Source organism: Sminthopsis crassicaudata, chromosome 2, assembly GCF_048593235.1.
Source record: "Sminthopsis crassicaudata isolate SCR6 chromosome 2, ASM4859323v1, whole genome shotgun sequence".
NCBI lineage: Eukaryota > Metazoa > Chordata > Mammalia > Dasyuromorphia > Dasyuridae > Sminthopsis > Sminthopsis crassicaudata.
The window spans coordinates 61,326,020-61,346,741 of NC_133618.1; the positions used below are offsets into that span (position 1 = coordinate 61,326,020).

The window sequence follows — 20,722 nt, forward strand, 5'->3', positions numbered from 1 at the left end:
ATGGAGATTCTCTCTCTTAATCATTGCCTGTAAGATTCTTGTCAGCGTCCTCCTTAATAGGCTGATCCTTCACCTGGAAGATGGTTGTTTACTTGAGAGCCAGGTGGCTTCAGAAAGGGCTAAGGAATGGCTGAAATGGGAGAAAGAAGGAAAAGGAGAGAGAGAAGAGGAGAAGTAAAGGAGAGAGAGAGAAGGAGAAAAGAGAAAGAGGGGGAGGAGAGAGAAATACCGACATAGAGGGAAAGGAGAGGGAGAGAGATAGGAGGAGAGAAGAAGGGAGAAAGGGAGAGAAAGAAGGAAAAGGAGAAGAGGAGGAAGAGAGAGAAAGGAAAGAGAAGGAGTGAAAGAGAGAGAGGGAGGGGAAAGAGAGAGGAGAGGGGAGGAAGGAGATGGAAAGGGAAAGAGAGAAAAAGAGAGAGGAAGAAGATGAAAGTAATTTGAGAAAAGAATGATATCTAGCATTTATATAATGCTTTAAAGTTTGCAAAATATTTTGCAAATATCATCTGATTTTATCCTTGTAATAAATCTGAGAGGTAGGTACTATTATTTCTATTTTACAGAGGAAGAAACCAAGACAGATTACAGTAAAGTGGATTGCTGAGGGTCATGGAGCTGGTGAATGTCTGAGGCTAGATTTGAATTTGGGTTTATTCTAACTCCAGAACCAGTGCTCTACCTACCGAGCCTCCAATTTGCCTCTACTAGGTACTATTACCTTGAGGCACAAAAAAAGCCTTCTACAGAGGTGAGATTTGAGCTGGATTTTAAAGGATGCTGGGAAAACTAAAAGGCAGAAATGTAGAAGCAGACTATTCTAAGTATGGGAGGCCTTTTGCAAGTGGAAAAGCAAGGAGAAAAGAGATAATAATAATAATAATAACAAAACAATACTACCACTACTACAAAAATAGTAATAATTAGTTAGCATTTATAAAGCACCTATTATTCCAGACATTGTGTTAAATGCTTTACAACTATTATCTCCTTTACTGTGTTTCAAGAAATTGCAAATAAGCTGTAGATCCTAGACTATGTGAAGGGTAATAAAATATAAGCAAGGTAGAAAGGAGCCAGGGGATGAAGACTTTAAGTAAAAGCCAAACAGAAGATTTTATATTTTATCCCAGAGGTAACAGAAAGCTACTGAAGCTCACTGAGCAGGGGGCTGACATGGTACTTTAGAAATATCACTTTGTCAGATGACTGGTCCATGGTTTGAGTGAGGAGAGACTTGAAGTAGGGAAGCCAATTAGAAGTCCATTGCAGTAATCCAGGTGCCCCAGGATGAAGGTATTTATGAATATTGAGAAAGGGACACTTAAGTGATATCATGAAGGTACAAATCATGAGAACTGACAATAGATTTGATAAGGGGGTGAATTTGAGGGAGAAGCTGAGGATGGACAGTGTGTCTGGAAGGATGGTGATGTCCTAGACAGTAACAAGGAATTTGGGGGAGAAGGATAATGAATCCTGTTTTGGGGATGTTGGATTTGAGATGCCTCTGGGCCACCCAATTTAATCCAAAGGGCCCTTTAATGAAGATGAAATTAAAGTGACTTGTCCATGGTCTCACCATTTAGTAAGTAGCAGAGCTGAGGCCTCTGATTTCATGTCAGGTGTTCTTTCCACTGTAATACAAACATTTCCCCTTTTCCCCCTCCTTCCTGCCCTCCCTGGGCACTCACTATTCGATTAATTTAATTCTTTGGCAAACTCCATGATAAAAACACCAACATTCTTCCCAAAGCATCCAAGCCAGGGCCTGGCTGGACAGGGAGGCCCCCATATCAGGCGGTCCAGAGCTTGGGAGGCACTAGCCTTGGGAATGGGGTGAGGGAGAAGACTTACTGGAGCAGGTGATTTTGATGGACATGTAGTCTCGACTACAGTCCTTCTTGTAGTGACAGCGTAGCCAGTTCAGCAGGCACAGCCCGTTGTCACACTGCAGATCCTCCTTCTTACACGGAAGGATGCTCTGCTCATCTGAAGGACAGAGAGACAAAAACAATGACTTTTAATCCCTCTGCTAACCTAGAAAATCACAGAACATCAGAATGGCAGTCAAAGAATGTCAGAGCCGGCTGGGTTGTGAAGGATGATCCAGTGCCAGCTCCTGATTTTACAGATGAAGAAACTGAGTCTCAGAGTGATTAAATCACTCACCCAAGGTGACACAGCTATTTGGTCACATATTAGACTTAGACCCAGAATATGTTCCAAATCCCAGTCTAGCTCATTGCTTTGTACCATGCTGGCTCCTTCTGAACCCTGTATCCCTCATCTGGTACAGTCCAGTACAGTGACTCCCTCAGATTGAGTTCCAAGAGATTTGTGACTCAAGCACATCACCCTAGCTCTTCTTTCTCTGCTTCAGCATTAGCTCCTCCATTCTAGGAACACTCTTCCCTCATCTCAGCCTTTTAGTTTTTCCCAGCTTCCTTTTAAGACAACTCAAATCCTACCTCAACAGGAAAAGGAGATCCTTCTTGGTCTTCTCCAAGCCGGCAGTATTTTCCCCTTCTCCTTGGAAAGGGGACTTTAGTTTGAGCATAGGAATAAGCCAGCTATGATTTTTTTGCTGAATAAGATCTGGGCTCCAACAACATGTTGGCCAAATTTACTTGGTTGTCTAAGAGAATATGATCTGGTTACTACATAGAAGTTAAATCTAGTCATGACTAATCCCATGATGATAAATATCCCAGCCCCATATTCTCCTTTTCTCTCTCCCTCCCTCCCTTTTTCCTCTTCTCTTTTTTTCCCTCCCTCTTTCCCTTCTTACCTTCTTTCTTCCCTCTCTCCTTCCTTTCCTTTTTCTCTTCCTCCCTCTTTCTCCCTTTCTCCTTCCTTCCCTATCTCCCTCTCCTTCCCGCCTTCTCTCTCTGTCTCTGTCTCTCTCTCACATTTACCAATGCAAATGAATACATGCTCTAAAATTATGGGCATTAATAAAAGGTCAAGTGACTTGTCCAGGATGGCATGACTGGTATATGTCACAAGTGGAACATGAAGCCAGGATGTCCTGGTTCAGTGGCTTTTTCTCTGTCTACTCTGTCATGCTCAAATATCTTAGGATAATGAACATTTTGGGACATTTACTATTTTGGGACATTTACTATGTGTTGGGCACTACGTGAAGACATATGAAATAATCCCTTGTTTTGAGAATTTTACAGTATAATTGGGAAGTAAGCTGTATACAAATAATTAGGAGACAAATTGCAGGATGATGAGGGGTACCAACAGAATTAAGATGTCCCCAGGGATCAGTCACCAAGCTGATCACTAGAAAAAAGCCTTCAGACTAAAGATTTTGAATCATGTGAGTCCTATCTAGCTTGAAAAGGTTACAAACAAAAACTGACGTGGAGGGAAAGTTGGTACATGAAGTTTTGATCTAAAAACACTCTCAAAAACTTTGGAATCAACTGTATGACCTGGGAGAGCCTGGGAAAGGACCCCCAACATGATAATGATATAGTAACAGAATTTAGACTAGATGATCTTTGGATTTCTTTTTAGCACTGAGATTTTATGATTCTGTGATTTCTTGAAAGCATTAAAAACAACAACAAAACTTTTCTCCTTCTGGTGTGAAGAGGTTGGGACAACTCCTTTATAAAAGCAGAGAACAGAATTTCAAAACATTTGAATAATCTGCCCACATTCTGTAATCCTATTGTTAAAAGATTTGAGTCAATTCTTCCTGGTATGTTCTGGAGCAGTGTGTGAATGTGTAAAATAGAATGCAATTTGGTGATTATTTCTTTGGGATTGTGGTCACTTGTACATCACCACCAAATGAACTATAGTTGATGAAAATGCTGATTTAATCTGTATGCTAAGGACTTAATTAACAATCAGTCATGTTCACTGGAGGTGAAGGCTGTCTTGCCAAGGAAAAACAGACTTCCCTACTTCAGGGCACACAGATCTCTTTCAGATACTAGGGCTGGTGAGTCAGAGTGCAAACAATGCCAGCCTCTGGGATTGACCTAATTCATTCATTCATTCATTCATTCATTCATTCATTCATTCTTGTATATGTGTATGTTTGTGTATGTGTGTGAGGGGGTGTTAGAAAAAAAAAAGGTGCTTGAGTTTTTGAAACATCTCAATTGTTCTTGAGGTTGTCACCCATTTATAAAGGATACTCTTTAGATCCTGAGTCATCAAGATAAGATTAAATCACATTCACAACATCTTTTGTTCACAAAGTTCCATAATGTCAGAACTCAAAGGGACTTTTAGACTTGGAAGGTCTTGGAGAATGTTAGGAACCATAATGGGAGGCCCATTGGACTGTGTGAATAATCAGGGGCTTTAGTTTTTTCTCATAATCTGGCGTATCTTTCATTTCCACTGCTGGTGGAAAATAGCTGCTTAGAGTTTGCTCAAGTTCCACATATCTGTCACTAACTCCATTCACTGAGCCGTGAGTGAATGAACCCATGGTCTCTTAGCTCAGCTTTTCTCATTTTGTTGCCGAAGTACAGGAGGATAGTACTTCCATCCTTTTCTCTGACTCATCTCTAATTGGATTTCCTAACAAGGGGAATTCAGCGTGCAGTACTTTGAGCTATTAAGTGGTTCTGTAATATACACGAAAAGTCTGCCTCATTTCCCTCTCATTTCCTTGTTCATCAGCCTTCCCACTCTGGGGGACTCTTAGAAATGCAGATCTAAGAAGGTATCATGCTAATTAAATCATCAAAGCCCCCCCTCCCATCTTCACTGAAGTGAATTGGGGGGTGGGAAGAGGAAGAAGTGACTCAGGAGAATTTTATGACTGAGCAGGGCCCAACTTTTTCATCACCGAGGGGATGATTTGTAATAGATGCTCCATGATCATCCAAGAGGAGAAAGATTTATCCTGATCAGGATATTTAGACTTGATGCTTCCGTTACAGGTAGAAAAAAAATTGTTGTTATCCAGCTACGTCAAGCTTTATGTACCTTCAAAGACTTTTTTGTCTATGGAGTTTTCATGGCAAAGATACTGCAATGATTTGCCATTTCCTTCTTCACATGTCCCCATTTTACAGATGAGGAACTGAGGGAAATAGGGATTAAGTACTTTGTCCAGGGTCACATAGCTATGATTGAAGTCAGATTTGACTTAAGATTTTCCTAACTCCAGGCCCAGTAGCTGGTTATTTATATTCAGTAGAGTTTTAAATGAGCTGGCTAGTTCTCTTCCCTGCAAATCTCTCTTCAACTGAGGGGTCCTGAGGTTTGCCTCATTTAAATCCAATTCATGAACATGTCAAGGTATCACTATCATGATGTGTCTGATCCTCTTTGAAAATGAAAGATGAACAATAGCAGTCATCGTGTCTAAAATTCCACCACTAGCAATGTATTTCATGGACTATGGAAGAAGAAGTCAGACTAAGGGCTAGAAGAGGGAGGAAAAATTCTTCAAAATTGAAGGAATTACAGCAGGCTTATTTCAGAAAGGCCTGGAGAGACGTGCACAAACTGATGCTAAGTGAAGTGAGTAGAACCAAGAGAACATGGTACACAGCAACAACAAGATTATGTGATGATCAATTCTGAGGAATGACTCTTCAAAAATGAGGTAATTCAGGCCAATTCCAATAGACTTGTGAAGAGAGAGGACTATGAGGACTGAATGTGGAGTACAACAAAGCATTTTTATCTTTTTTGTCATTCATTGTTCGCTTGCTTTTTGTTTTCTTTCTCATTTTTCCCCTTTTTGATCTGATTTTTCTCATGCAACATGATAAATGTAGGAATATGTATAAAAGAATTGCACATATTTAAAACATTGGATTACTTACTGTCTAGGGGAGGGATAGGGGAAAGGAAGGGAGAAAAATTTGGAACACAAGGTTTTGCAAAGGTGAATGTTGAAAACTATCCTTGGATATATTTTGAAATTTAAAAAAATTCATTTTTTTTAATTAGAGGGATCCAACAACGAAATGGTCTGCGTTGATAGGGTGTAAGATTTCTGTTACTGAAAATTTGTAAGGAGAAGTGGGGAACTCAATGGGAAAGCTGCAAGAGGGGATAAATGCCTTAACTAGATAACAAGTTAGATGCTTTTTAACTCTGGGATTCTGAGATTTCTTAGGTTCCTTTTTAAAAGACACATACTTCTGGGAAGGGCAACAAATTAAGCCATTAAAATCTTGGTTTTAAGAACTTCCCATAAATGCTAGTGATGGGGTGATTAAGACCCAGAAAAAGGGAACTGACTAGTTCATCTTGACCCCATAGTTACTATGTACAATCAGGGGACCAAACTACAGGTGCTGACCCCAGAGATTATTATATATAACTTTCTGAGCAAGCAACCAGCATAGTATCAGCATCTATAAAAGGTTCTCTCTTTCCCTTTGTTAATCATGACTTTTTAAGGAATTTTGCCTGCCTCATGGCATCATAATAAAGCTTTCTGCCCCATGAATGGATCTGAGTCTGTGAATTCATTATGGAAGACTCCATGCATTCTCGACTTCTTGAACCTCATCACTGAAAGGGACCTTATATGGGATAACATGTGTGAAGTACTTCGAATCCCTTGTTGTTATTCAATCTTTGCTGACTTTTTGTGACCCAGGATTATACTGTCCATGTGGCTTTCTTGGTAAAGATACTGGAATGGTTTTCCATTTCCTTCTCTACTGGATTAAGGCAAACAGAGGTTAACTGACTTGCTAAAAATTGTCAGAGACCAAAATGGAAGTCAGTCCTTTCTGACTCTAGGACCAGTGCTCTGTCCACTGCACCTAACTGCCTACTAGACCTTGAGCTTTACAAAAATTTACCCACTAGGAACTCACATTCCTAAGAGACTTACATTCTCTAAGAGAACTGGGCTTCTTACCCACTTAACATATGAAAGTAGACTGACATCATTTTGCCTCTAAGACTTCTAATCATTTGTGTGACCCAATAAAACCATGTGGATTCTAAGGGGAGATAGTACATATATATATACTAGCTATTATCATTATTATTTTAATTTATGTAAGAATTAGAATCTAACCTTTTGATCTAAAGAAATCTCTGTCCAATAGGAGTCTTAGTCCCTTGGATCTTGGTAAAGACATCCAGATACCAACTTGGCTTGCACCTCTCCATTTCCTGATGCCATTTTCCTTCCTGCACATGGGATATATGTTTAGCCCCCAGCATTAGTTGGTCCTGCCCTCAGTGAGATATGTGTGGAAAAGTCACCTGGAAAAATCACTGTCTGCCTCAGTTTACTCATCTATACAATAGGAATCATAAGAGACTTATTTCCCAGGATCAATGGAGGATCAGAGAAGATACACTATATAAAGTGCTTTGCAAATCTTAAATTACGATATATCTGCTATCATCATTCCCTCCCTGGTACTTGGGGCATCCCTAACTTTTTCACAACTCCTAAGAAATCCAAGACTAGCCTTTACTCTGGAAAATGAAGCTTCTTGGCAAGAAGAGAATTTTTAATAGTGTAGTATGTAGCCATATTAAATAAATGATGCTCAGCAAGAGAAAATGGATCACTATTGGAGAGGTCCCAGAGAAGGCACTAGAATTCAATCTCATTTCATATGTGGATGATAAACTTTTCTTTATCATCTCAAATAGAGATTGAAGACTCAATAGATTTCAGGAAAAAAAAAACAAGGAAGAAAAAGAAATCTATAAAATGCACTTGGACCCTTTGGGAAAAAAACTGTTATCTCAGGTACTATCTCCACCATGAAACTTCCTTCCTACTAAGCACCTAGATGTTGATATATAAATGAAGGCTATGGAAATTTTTAGGACTCGCATCCTACCTAATGGGCCTTGCAATAATAAAGGGATGGGGAAATGGTGGCAGGAAGGATGAATTTAAAGACCACCTGAGTTTGTGTCTCAGAGTTCGTAGGCCCAATTTTGGCATCCATCAAGTGAGAAAGCCAGACCAGATGCTCTTTCATCTCTAGATGCTGTGACTGAGAATAGGATGTAGTTTTAAAGACCCACAGATGGAAACTGGCAAACTGATAGATAGGACCTGCCCTCAGCCAGAACAAAAATAATTATAGCTTACAGTTACATAGTGCCCTACAGTTATGAAGCACTTTATGTATATTATCTCATTTGATATTCACATCAATAAAAGTAGCATTTAGTGTGCTTTAAGATTTGCAAAGCACTTTATAAACATTGTTTTATCCTTATAATAGCCTTGAGAGGTAGGTGCTGCTATTTTTTCCATTGTACAGATGAAGAAACTGAGCAGACAGAAGTTAAGTGGCTTGCTCAGGAATTGCTATCAGAGAGGCAGGCTTTATTTTCTGGTTTTCCTGATTTCAGGCCCAGTACTCTATCTGTTGCTTAATCTAGCTGCTACAAGCCTGGAAAAGCCTTCTGACAGATAGTATAATTCTCATTTTACAGATAAGGAAAATGAGGCTAAAAGGGAGGATGTGACTTGCTTAAGATGACGAGATATAATACAATTCAGGTTCTCTGATTCAAAGTCTTGTGAATGGTGCCATAAAAAAGTGATGAAAAATTAAAAAAATCTTTTTGAGTTAAAAACCAGTGAGTTAAAAAATAATTGAGTAAATAAAAGTCTCACTCTTTTTAACTTAATGAAAGATTTCTTGAATTAATGTCATTGTTTTCTCCCTTACCATCTGTTGACTCAGTAAAGTTGTTTTTAAAAATTAGCTTAATTGTCTATGAAATTGCTGTGTTTGCACTCAATAAAAAAACTTTAAAGAAATGATCTTAGTTGTTTTAAAAATCTTGACTTCCTTTATGTGGGCAACAAAGTGCTCAAGGTTTGCCCTTTTTTAGTGCCTTTCATAAGTGCCATGTGAGATGCAAGGATAAATATTACACAGTCCCTGGCCTTTGAGAAATTGTTATCTTGGTGAGAAGAATGATGTCAATGATGAGCCAAAAGGACACTGTAATACTAATGATAGCTGCCTAAAGGAAGATGATGTTTAATGGCAAAGAACCTTGGGCCAAACATAGTGAACGATGCTGGTACTGGGTTGTTTAAACTAAATCACATGTCCTTTCTTCTTTTAACAAAGGCCAATAATAAAAATTACAATTACATGTCCTGGCAGGCACAATCGATTGTGAATCTGGATGACTCTCATAATGACTGCATAATTCTTGGAATTTATTCTGTTGTGTATGACCCATCGGTTGACTTTTTATTTATTTTTTTTACTATGAACCCCTGAAGGGCAAAGACAGCTTTGGGTTTCTCCTTGTATTCCCACCATTTTGTTTTTTGTTCTAGCATCTCACTAGAGACAAGATAGAATAAATCATTGTTGAATTAAACAGAATGGGATAGTGGAAAGAACACTGGTATACGAGTCTGGGATGAAGCCTTGGGGAACTGGGTTCAAGTTTCAGTTCTAGTAAGAACTAGCTGTGTGACTAGACAAGTCACTTCCCCTCCATGAAGCTTAATAAAATGCAACATGAGGAGGTTGGATTAGATGCTCTTTTGATGTCTCTGCCAGTTCTCAGAGCCTATAATTCCAACTTTTGTGTCAATTTATAGATGGGCTGGTTTTTGCATGTGACAATACAAAGAATAACATAATGCATAAGACTAGGATGAATTAATGCAACAGACTAGGACACATACAAATGGACTTCTTTTCCTTTTTGGTGATCTGTATGCTTGGCTATAGCCACTGTTGTTGTTATTCAGTCATTATGCAGGTGGGTCTGACTCTTTGTGGTGACATTTGGGATTTTCTTGGCAGAGACACTGGAGTGATTTGTTATTTCCTTCTCCGGGTCATTTTATAGATGAGAAAACTGAGGCAGACAGGGTTAAGCATCTTGCCCAGAGTCACACAGCTAGTAAGTGTCTGAGGCTGGATTTGAACTCAGGAAGATGAGCCCTGACTACAGATCTGGCACTCTATGTACTATGGCATCATCAAACCATCCCTAAGTACTGAGAGCAATCCATATCACCAAGTTACTCTCACCCATGCCATGAGTCCTAGAAATTTCCACAGCTTTCATTTCTATATTATTGGTAGAAAGTAAAAAGTAGAAAGGAAGGCTTCATGGAGGAGGGAGTACCTGAATCACACCTTAAAGTGAGGAAAACATCCTGGAACACAAAGGAGGAAGCATCATACTCAGATAGTCTACACTGATGATTTTTGAAATGTGGTCCAGTTCTTGGGGAACCCAGGCCTTTTCAAAGATTCCAAAAGTCAAAAACTTCATAATAATACTAAGATGTCTTCATCTCTAACATGTTTATATTGATAGGTAAAATCCACAGCAACAAAGCTTCTTGGGGGGTTTGTGATAATTTTTAAGTGCTAAAAGCAGCCCTGAGGCTAGAAAGTGTGAGAATTGCTGGACTACACAAATCCTTAAAAAAAGGAGCATAAACTTAGACCAGGAAGGGACCTTAAAAGGCATCTCATCTATTCCTTCTCATTTTAAAGATGAGAAAATTGAGACACTCGAATGGCAGATGAGTTACCTAAAATCACACAGATGAGGGGGCAGAGCCAAGAATCAAACTCAAGTCCTTTGACCAAAATTCAATGCTCTTTTCACCATACTATAAGACTTCCCAGAATAGGGTGGGATGGAAAAGAATGAGGAGTCCAGTCTGCTTAGAACATAGAATGTAGAAAAGGAAAGGAGGGGGAATGAGACTGGCAAGATTTTTCAAAGCCATGCAGAGAATGTTTGTCTTCCTTCTACCTCATCAAGAGCACTGAATGTTAGTAGGGGAAGTGCCTTAGGTGACTATCCCTCTAGGGGCATCCAAATAAATATTTTCATATGGTAGATGACAATTCAAATTTCCGCCATTATCCCTAATGATTTTTGTTTCTAAACGCTGTGTCAAACAGTAGACATAAAACCCTTAATTAGTTCACAATTAATTAACTCCTTTGAGAAAAAGAGGAACGAGGAATGAAGATTATATAAGATGGAGTGATATGCCTAGGGGGAGGAAAAGACATACATGTATACACATGCATGAATGCACGTTTCCTAAAAATCAGGATTCAAAAGGACCTCTCTGGGCCTCTCATTTAACCTGTACTTGAGCAAGACTTCTTACACTATCCCTTACAAGCTTCCGCTTGAAGATCTCCATTATTGATGAGTCAATAAACATTCATTAAGCTCCTACTATGTACACTGGGCTGAGTTGGGGGATGAAAATTAAGACAAAAGATAGACCCTGCTTTCAAAATGCTCCATCTAATGGGAGAGAACCGGAGAATATCTAGGTGCAAACAAACTTTATACAGGATAAATTGGGAATGATCAACAGAAGGAAGGCATTCAGTTTAATGGGAATTGGAAAAAGCTTCTTGTTGATGGTGAGATTTTAGCTGAGATCTGAAGAAAGCCAGTAAGTCAGGAATTATGGGTGAGAGGAAGACCATTCTAGGTATGAGGGACAGTCAGTGAAAATGGCCAGACATGGGAGATGGGGTATCTTGTTTGAGGAACAGTGAGGAGGCTAGTGTCACTGTGTCAAAGAATATGTTGAGGTGTATATGGTGTAAGGGGAGCAATGTTTAAAGTGCCGGGTCTGGAGTCAGAAAGATGTACTAGCTGTGTGACCCTGAGCAAATCATGTAGCCCTGTTTGCCTCAATTTCCTCATCTGTAAAAAGAGCTAGAGGAGGAAAGGGCAAACCACTCCATCATTTCTGCCAAGAAAACCTCAAATGGGGTCATGATGAGTCAGACACAACTGGAAAATGACTGTATAACAGTGATCCCATTCATTCTATTAATCCTTCCATCTAAAATCAGGTAGAATAAGTCCATTACATCTTCCATTTAACTCAGCTTTGAATACCTGTGGATTAATTATGTCTCTGCTAACTCTCTTCTCTAGGCTTAACTTGCTTCTTATTTCTTGAATAAATCTCCAAATTGTCCAATCTCCAATCCTCTCCCCATTCTGTTCACCTCACTCTCCTTAGAGCAGTCTCTGGTTCATAAATGTCCTCCTTTAAATGTGTGCTTAAGATAGAACCCAACACTACAAATTCCATCTGCCTTGGAAGGGGGACAGAGGAACGGCACTGATATTTCTCCCTGTGTCTGGAAATTTGGCTTCTTTTAAAGCAGCCCTGAATCTCTAACAGAAACCTGGAGTTAGCCTTCTGGCATTTCCTGATTAAATCCAACCACAGCTATCAAGAAATTCAATATTAGAGTTTTTATTGGCTTAATCAAGACTAATAATAGCTGGCATTAATGGGGTGAAAGACTTAAGAGTCAGGAAGATCTAAATTCAAATTCAGATTTAGATACTTACTAAGTGGCTGATCCTGGGGTAAGTCACTTAAACTCTCCCTGCTCCATTAACATCATTTGTAAGATAGGTTTATTAACAGCATCTATCTTCTAGGGTTGTTGTGAGGATAAAATGATAATTTTTGTAAAAAGTTTTTTAGATCTTAAGTGATATATAAATGCATTACTACCATTGCCACTACCACCATTTCTACTACTACTACTTCTGCTACTGCTACTACTACTACTTTTACTACTACTATCTGTGCTGCTGCTACTTCTTCTACTACTAATATTATTACTGCTGCTGCTCTACTCCTCCTTTTCTTCCTCCTTCTGCTACTGCTACTATTACTACTACTGCTAGTATTAGTACTATTACTACTGCTGCTGCTCTACTACTACTATTCATACTACTACTCTTATTGATGCTGCTGCTACAACTATTATTGCTACTGTTGCTGCTACTACTACTACTATTGCTGCTACACGATTACTACTTTTTCTACAACTGCTACTGCTGCTGCTGCTGCTACTACTACTACTGCTGCTGCTGCTACTCTTCTACTGCTACTGCGGCTGCTGCTGCTATTACTATTATTTTTGATTTTCAAAATGTTTAGTTCCTATTATCATATTCGATCTTTTCAATAACCTATCAAGGTACAAATTATCACCTGTATTTTAAAGATGAGGAAACTAAGTTGGAGAGAAATTAAATAATTTGACTGAAGATACAGAGCTAATAAGTGGGAGATACAAATCTTATGATTCTAAATACAGTGCTCTTTCCACTCCACCACAGTGCCTAGAATTATGGAATTACTTGGGAATGTTTAGCTTGGAGAAGAGAAGCTTTTGGTGATGTCTATATTCTAATATTTAAATGCCAAAAAGACATTAGAGAAGAAGGATTCAATTTATTATCTTTCCAGTATCTTTCCAGCCCTCTTTGAGGGCAGGAGTTTATCTTTGTATTCCCAGTGCCTACTTCATGCCTGGCACATTGTTAAATTCTTAATAATTGTTCATTGATTTGAATTGCTTGGTTCCTGGGGGCAGAGCTTGGATCTTTGCATAGAAGTTGCCTAGAAGCAGATCTGTGTTGATATTAAGTGTAAAGAGCCAATGACAGCTCAGTCCTCAGAACATATTCAGATTTGCCCTTCCTAGCCAGCAGACATGTCTGCCTAGTTCCATTTCTACAAGTAGTACTTTGGAGAGCCAGTTTTTGGTCAAGAGTAATTGAAGGGTTGGTAGAATATTATGACAAAAAGTCTCTTAATTGGCAGGAACTGAGAGAAATAATGACTCAGGAGGGCTGAGTTCAGGTACAAAAGGGGCTACTGATCTTTTGATTTCTTTTTCCTTCCTGGTAGTGACATAAAACTGCTGTGAGATGCCAGGTAGGGGGAAGAGTGGTTGCCCTATCTCCCATTTGGTTGTTATATATCTGTGTTTCTTTTGTACTTATTTTCCTTCTTAATCTTAGGTAAATTAATATCCCCAGATGAAATTGTTCTGGCAGGAACCACATGAGTCTGAGATGTTCTGAGATTCCACCAGTCATGTTCACAGAAACAATAGTAGACAGTGACATAAGAAGTGTCTAAAGACCTCACAGAGTTGTGGTGGCCTGGATTATCATGATCTGTAGGGGCAGAGAGAAGCATTGGTTAGGGACTCTAGAAATGTGTTGAACCTACTGTATTGAGCCCAGTAGTAAGCTTCACTTAAGGAGAACTTCTTGAGGACAATCAAGAGAGGAAAATGGTGTTCTGAGGTTAGGAAGTACCTCTTTGCCAGATGAATTCTCTCTGTATGTACACCTTGACTACTCTCTATGAATTAAAATTTGTAAAGCACTTTTAACAGTGCTTGGTACATAGTCAGTGTTTAATAAATACTTATTCCTTCTCTCTCCTATCTTCTCAATGATCTTAAATGTGTAAGGGTTGAATACAGTCTTGTTTGGGAAGGTTGTTTTGTAACAATTGTTGTTTTTTTGCTATTCCTTCTCAGTAAACTCCTTTTATAAAAGCTAATAGAATTGAACTGGCTTATTGATAATGGGGAACATATTGGTGAGCGCTCAGGAACTATATTACCAGAGATCTCAATGCCTCAGGGTTAGCCCTAGAAGCCTTCATGGAGTTGTAGTCAGCATCCTCTGGGGCCTCTGCCTGGTAATGGAAGTGACAGTTGGGGAAGTGTTCCAGAAGGGAAAACACATAAGGAAATTGACAATTAGGGTTGTCTAAAAATGGAAGGAGCTACCTTGGTAGGTAATACGTTCCTTATTGGAGGTTTTCAAGTAGAGGATTAGCATCTGTTGTAGAGGTGATTTCTGTACAAGTAGTTGTGAACTGGATTTTTTCTGGCATCCTTTTCAACTCTCAGATTGAGAAACAACTAGCACAATCCTTAAAAATGTTCACTTTTGTTTGAAAAAAAAGTTGACCTAATTTTGTTTCAGTGCAAAAAAACCCCTCTTTTTTAGCCAACACATAAAAAAAATTAATATATCCTGCATACTTATAATTTTTTTTTTAGCCATGCAGGCTACTGTTGTAAAAGTTAGGTGCTCCCAGGAGCGAACTGGTAAATTTTCAATAAGCAGATCTCTTGGGGATAAAAGAAATGTTCATTTGAATTTTTAAGTTTAATCTGCGTTAAAATTTTCCCTGTCACTTTCTTAAGTTGAGATAATCAACAAAACAATTTTTAGTGTTTGTTGATTTTGAGACATTTGCCAATTCCCTAGGTATATAAATGCTTGCACTGAATTTTTAACAATTGATTCTCCTCAGAGCACAAGCATACACTTGGATGCTCCTGAATTGCATGATTCCTAAAGTCCCTTCAGCTCTAACTTTCTAATCTTCCATGATTATCCATGAAATCTCATTTAATTTGACTTGCTAAAAGAAACTGTAGTCATTCCAGTCTCTCAGCACAATGTGAGATGGAAAGAACACTCGTAAAGCAGTAAACATGGATTTGAGTTCCAACTTGGTTATTAGCTTAGAGTGTGCAAATCCCAAGTCACTGACCCTTTTCAGACTGTATTCTCTCCACCCCCCAACTTTTTTCAAAGGATGAGTTTAAAATAGATTCCCTTTAAGATCTCTCTAGCATTAATTGTCTGATTTCCATAGATGTAAACTATTTCCTTTAGCTCCCCATTCTCATCACTTTTATTTGTGTTCTAAGAATCAGAGGCAAATTTTAAAAGGAGTAAATGGAATTTGGCTCTCTCCAGTTTCCTAGCCTGCCCTCCCTGCAGCCAGATCACTCCTAAGACTTTCCTGCTGATTGCCAGAACCACTGGAATTTCCCAACAGCCTTCAACATCATCTTTCCTTTCCCGGGGCTCCAGCTAAGCAAAAGCTCCCAGCCAAATGCTGAGAGGCTATCATTGCCCAAGATGGAAATGTAGCATGGTTCAGTGGAAAGAGCTCTAGTTTTAGAGCCAGAAGTTCTTGGTTCAAATTCTTTGTTATTAATTTACTCCAAAGAGCTATTTTTTCTCTCTGAGCCTCAGTTTCCTCACTTGGTCAAGATGATTCCCAAAGTCCCTCCCAGTCCAAGATCTTATGATCCTAGGTGTTAAAGGCATGGAAATGATCCAAAACATATTTGAAATGGAAAACCAATCCCAGAGCAATTATGAGGCAATAAGTGGGAAGAGGTCTGACTTCTAGCATATTTTTTTTTCCTCCCCTATCTGTCTTTCAGTAGAAATTAGTTTGCTTGTACTTGCAATGGCTTCCTGACTTACTAGAGCACTCCCAGAAGAATATTCACAACCATACAGCTGAATGTGTTTTACTGTAAGGCAAGCCTTTGTAGTGAGGAAAAGAAAAGATTAGTTATAGACATCAAAATAATTGCTTTTTCCAATATATAAATGGAATTTTCAGAGACTCGGGAAAGAATGAAGGAAAAACCTAAGCATGTATGTGGGGGTAATGATTCATAGTTTCCTAAGATTTAGTTTTAGAGGGAATCTTAGGAATCATTTTGCCCAACTCTTTTATTACACTGATAAAGAAATTGACCATCCATGACAACACAAATCCTGTTCTAATGAGTAATCAAAGGATATGAACAAATAGGTCTCAAAAGCACTGCAAACTATTAACAATCACATAAGAAAGACTTCTTCAACTTACTACTAGTAGAGGAATACAAAGCTAAACAATGCAGAGATTTCATCTCACATTCAGTAAACTGACAAAGATGATAAAAGATGGGAATTGTCAATGTGGGCGGGGTTGTGAAAAGCTAAGAACACATGGTGGTGGAACTGTGGCTTTGTCTACTCATCCTGGATGTATGCTAAGAATGGGACTAAATAAAAAGTCCACACAATGAGATCCAGGGAACTCATTGCTAGGTATGTATCCTAAAGAGATAAATGAGAAAAAAAGGTCCAATAGGTTTATCAGGCCCTTTCTGTCATTGGAAAGACTTGTAAACAAAGCAGGTGTCCATGACTTGGAGGAATGGCTCAACAAATTGTGGTACACAAATATAAAAGATTATTACTTCACCATTAGAAATAAAGAATAAAAGTAACACACAAGGATATGGAAAGACTTAGAGGAACTGATGAAAAGTGAAGAAAGCAGAATCAGAAAAACAGTATACACAGTGACTACAGCAGTGTGACTGGGAAGAACAATAACAATTAATGTCAAAATTGGACACTGTGATTATCATGACCAAGCCTGATCTCAAAGAGATGTAAAAATATATCTTCTTCTGTCTTTATAGAGATGGGGAACAATAAAGGTAGAACATAGCATACACTGTCAGATTTGATTCATGTTTTGGTTAGTCTTGCTGAACCGCATTTTATGTTTCTTTTAAAAAATTCTTGATTACAAGGGATGGCCAGGGGATCCAGGATACATTAGGAAAATGAAGGCAATGCAGAAAGACAATTTGTCTCTTTTTTATTTATAAGCAGAGCTTGAGATCCAAGCCCCCCACTTTTTTTTTTCTGACTTCAAATTCAATATTCTTTCTAATACACTGTATTTATTCTTATGCATCAGGGGAGGGAACAGACAAAGAGAGTTGGGAAGGACAAGATCCTTAACAACAGCTGATTTTTGTTTGGTTGCCAGATGTTAATAAATGACACATGTTGTTTTCCTCTCCCCTCTTTGCCTCCCCAATTAGGGTCCTTTCCTGTTATTTCCATACCAGCCCAAAGTCCTGTTTTTATACATCAGAACAAATTGCTTTTGATCTACAAATTTCTTTGGGGAAGGGTTGCGGGGAGGAGGGAGGTACTAGAATCAAAGGCTTACCCAGAAGGTAGACCTAAGTCCTGCTGCCTTCTAAAAGCTGAGTGACAAGGAAGTCTCAGTCACTTCTAACTACCTGTTCTCACAAGCTGCTGCTCTCTCCTGTTTTCCACCTCCATTTTCCTTTTTCCAAATCTTCACCAATGACTTTGAAATCTGACTCAGACAGGACAAGGGCAAGGAAGCAGGGTAAAATAGTGGATAGAATGCTGCTCTTGGAATCAAGAAAACCTGGGTTCAAATATCACCCAGACACATTAGCTATGTGACTCTGGGTAAGTGACTTGATAGTTCTGTACCTTAATTTCCTCATCTGTAAAAAGGAAGATATTGTTTTATTTATTTTTCAAAATCTATGATCCAATGATTCCCCAAATATCAACTCAAAACACTGTTAATATGATCTAATCTTGGAACAAAGGGTCAAGTGACACGGAACAAAAGCTTAAATGAAATGCCTGGAGACCACCAAGCTAAATGCACAGGAACCACGGACTAATCACCAGCTAAATGTTTCTTAAAAAGATTAGGAAAAAGCTGCCTAATTAGATGAAGAAAAGAGTTTTCTGGCCCCTGGGAGTTTGCCACCCACTAACCTACACCAGGAACATGCCCTGTTCTTGCATATAAAAGTCATCTGGATAAAATGCAGCCTATGCTAAAACTTCTTTTTCCACAAAGATATTTTAAATACGAAAGAAGCACTTCTCTGTCTGGAGGGGGGGGGGGGTAAATAATAACAATCCACATGGATTCAGCTTACAGAGAAAGTCATTATTTCAAAACAACAGTAGGAAGGTGGGACAACCATTATTTTTACATTTTACAGATGAAAAAATTGAGGTTTAGGAGTAAGTACTTCCCATTCTGGACGAAGTGAATAGTTAGGTGAAATAAAGAGAATCATAAAGCTGGAAGGTCCCTTAGCCACCATCTAGTCTAAAATCTTCATTTTTCATTTAAAGAAACTGAAACCCAGAGTCTTTCTCCAGGTGACCCAGGGGCCACATGAGGGCAGTTACAGGAGCTCTTCCCACAAGCTTTTTGATTTCAAAGTCTAATTTGATTTCGTCTAATGCTCAGCCCATTATTTGGATTCTATAAACTTTATAAGAGGATGAGGAGTGCAGGTGACGCAGCTCCTGATGTTCCCATAAACTTTTCTCTAAATATTTTCCTACACAAACCCTTCTTCACCACTTGTGTGCTTAGATTAGCTCAGGAATAGAGGGCCTGGAAGATGATGGCGAGGGCTTGGGAAATTAAACCTTACTCTTCTCTTGAATTCTGCTCCCCTAAATAAGCTGCCTCTGTAGCTCTTACACCCAAGGATATTTTCTTCTTTCAAATAACAATTCACTCTCGGATCTGGATTAGTTTTGCCTCCTTTGTGGCTATGAGGTGGTGATTTCAGGTGGGACAACAGTGGGGAAAAAAAAGGTTCCAAAAGTTCTCTCTTTCTGTTCTGGCTCATTCCTCTGCCTCTTAGAATCTTTCCAAGCGGGACCCCTAACTCCATTCAGGAACTGGATGCGAAGATTGGGGAAGAGAAAACAGGAGGAGAAGAAGGAATGGAAGAGCAAGTTGCAGAATAGAAACTTTCACAGACCTGAGACTGAGGGGGAGGGGGTGCGGGGGTTGAGCTCTCCCCCTCACAAAGTCAATGGGTTGAATTAGAAGAGCTCTTTAAAGTCCTTTCCATTTCTAGAGCTTTTGATCCTAAGATTTAACCTTCCCACCTCATTTCACCCATGAGGAAACTGAGTCGAGAAGGGATGCTTTGCCCAAGGACTCCTTCTCTCCTCTGTCCTTTGGCAGGGGCCACAACTCCCAGCCATAAAAGGGGAGGGTGTCAGTGTGTCCGTCTGCCAGTTCCTTCGGCAGCTGTGACCCAGGACTGGGTGAGCGCAGGATGATGGGCAGAAGGGGGTGGGGGAGGGGGAGGAAGGTGGTGGTGGGGGTGTTGCAGAGACCAGGAAAGGGACTGCGGGGAAGCGAGACGGAGGATTTTCCCTTCCCCCACCGTCCATCCCTCATTCTTGTCCTCTTCTCCTCCCCCTAACCACCGACCCCGTCCCCCCATCCTCCCGCAGTCCGCCTAGCGCGGCGCCCCCTTACCCGGGCACACGCAGCCAGCCGCGGTCCTCTCCATGCGCCCTGAGCTCCTGAGCTACACCGCGGGGGGCGGAGAGGGGGCCAGGCGTCTCTCCTTCTCTCCCTCCTCGGCCGGGCTGGGCGGGGCGCAATGGGACTGGGCGGGGCAGGGCCCGGCCCCCGTGGGCTCCGGCTGGGGGAAGAAAGGCCGGGGAGGGCAGCCGGGAGCCAGTGGCGAGTCGGTGAGAGCTGGGCTGGGGGCTGCCGCTCGCCTCCGCCTAAGAGCGCCCTGGGCGCATCTTGGCCAAGCGGGATGCTCGGTCCCCTGGGGCCGGGCCGGGGGCGGATCTGGGCGCGCTCCAATCCCTTGCAGTCCAGCCCATACCCCGGGGGACTGGGGGCGCCGGGAAGCCCGGGAATCCTGAGCCGCCTCCTTCAGGACGAGCTCCGAGCTGGGCCGCTGGCCGTGGCGAGCGGCGGCCGCCGGGATCGCTGGCCGCCGCCCATCGCCCCTTCTCTCCTTCTTTCCCCGGCCGGGTGTCTCGAGAAGCGCGGTGGAGTGCGATGCCCCCGCGCTTGCTCGGGCTCGGGCTGGGGCTCCGGCTCGGCTCCGGGGCTCCGTGCGCTTGGCTGCTCCGCCCTGGCTGCGCCTACTCTGGGGCCGACCGCTTCACCCCGCGGGATGTGTCACATTTGAAAGAGTTCAGGGGAGAAGGGAGAGGGAGGGACACACGCGCGCGCGCACACACTGTATACACACACTGTACACACACACAGACCTACACGGCGGAGATTAGGGGAGACAGGCGGACACGCGCCGAGAGAGCCAGACAAGGGAGACGAGCACACACACATAATGGGAGAGACACATGGATGGAGAAGGGGAGAAAGGAGCCAACCCTTCCACCCAGAGCGGGGGAGGACAGACAGGTGGAGAAGAGGGGGGTGGGGAAGAGCCCGAGAGAGGACCGAAAGACGGGGTGGGGGCGGGGGAGGTGCCGCAGGATCTGCAGTCGCCGT

The 20,722-nt window shown here is 40.9% G+C and overlaps 1 protein-coding gene across 3 annotated transcripts in view; it reads right to left on the reverse strand.

The window, feature by feature from the left end:
• The window catches only part of BEAN1 (brain expressed associated with NEDD4 1), a 96,952-nt gene that overhangs the window by 73,989 nt on the left and 2,241 nt on the right, over positions 1–20,722 (reverse strand). Inside the window, exons 1-2 of one of the 3 annotated variants that reach the window (XM_074286550.1) lie at positions 19,727–20,391; positions 1,855–1,989 (exon numbers count right to left, since the gene is read on the reverse strand). In XM_074286550.1, the coding sequence (XP_074142651.1) occupies positions 1,855–1,989; positions 19,727–19,760 (169 nt within the window). In that variant the 5' untranslated portion in view covers positions 19,761–20,391. Of the gene's footprint in view, positions 1–1,854; positions 1,990–19,726; positions 20,392–20,722 lie in introns of those variants that run through there. The other 2 variants (XM_074286552.1, XM_074286551.1) reach the window with 2 other exon arrangements.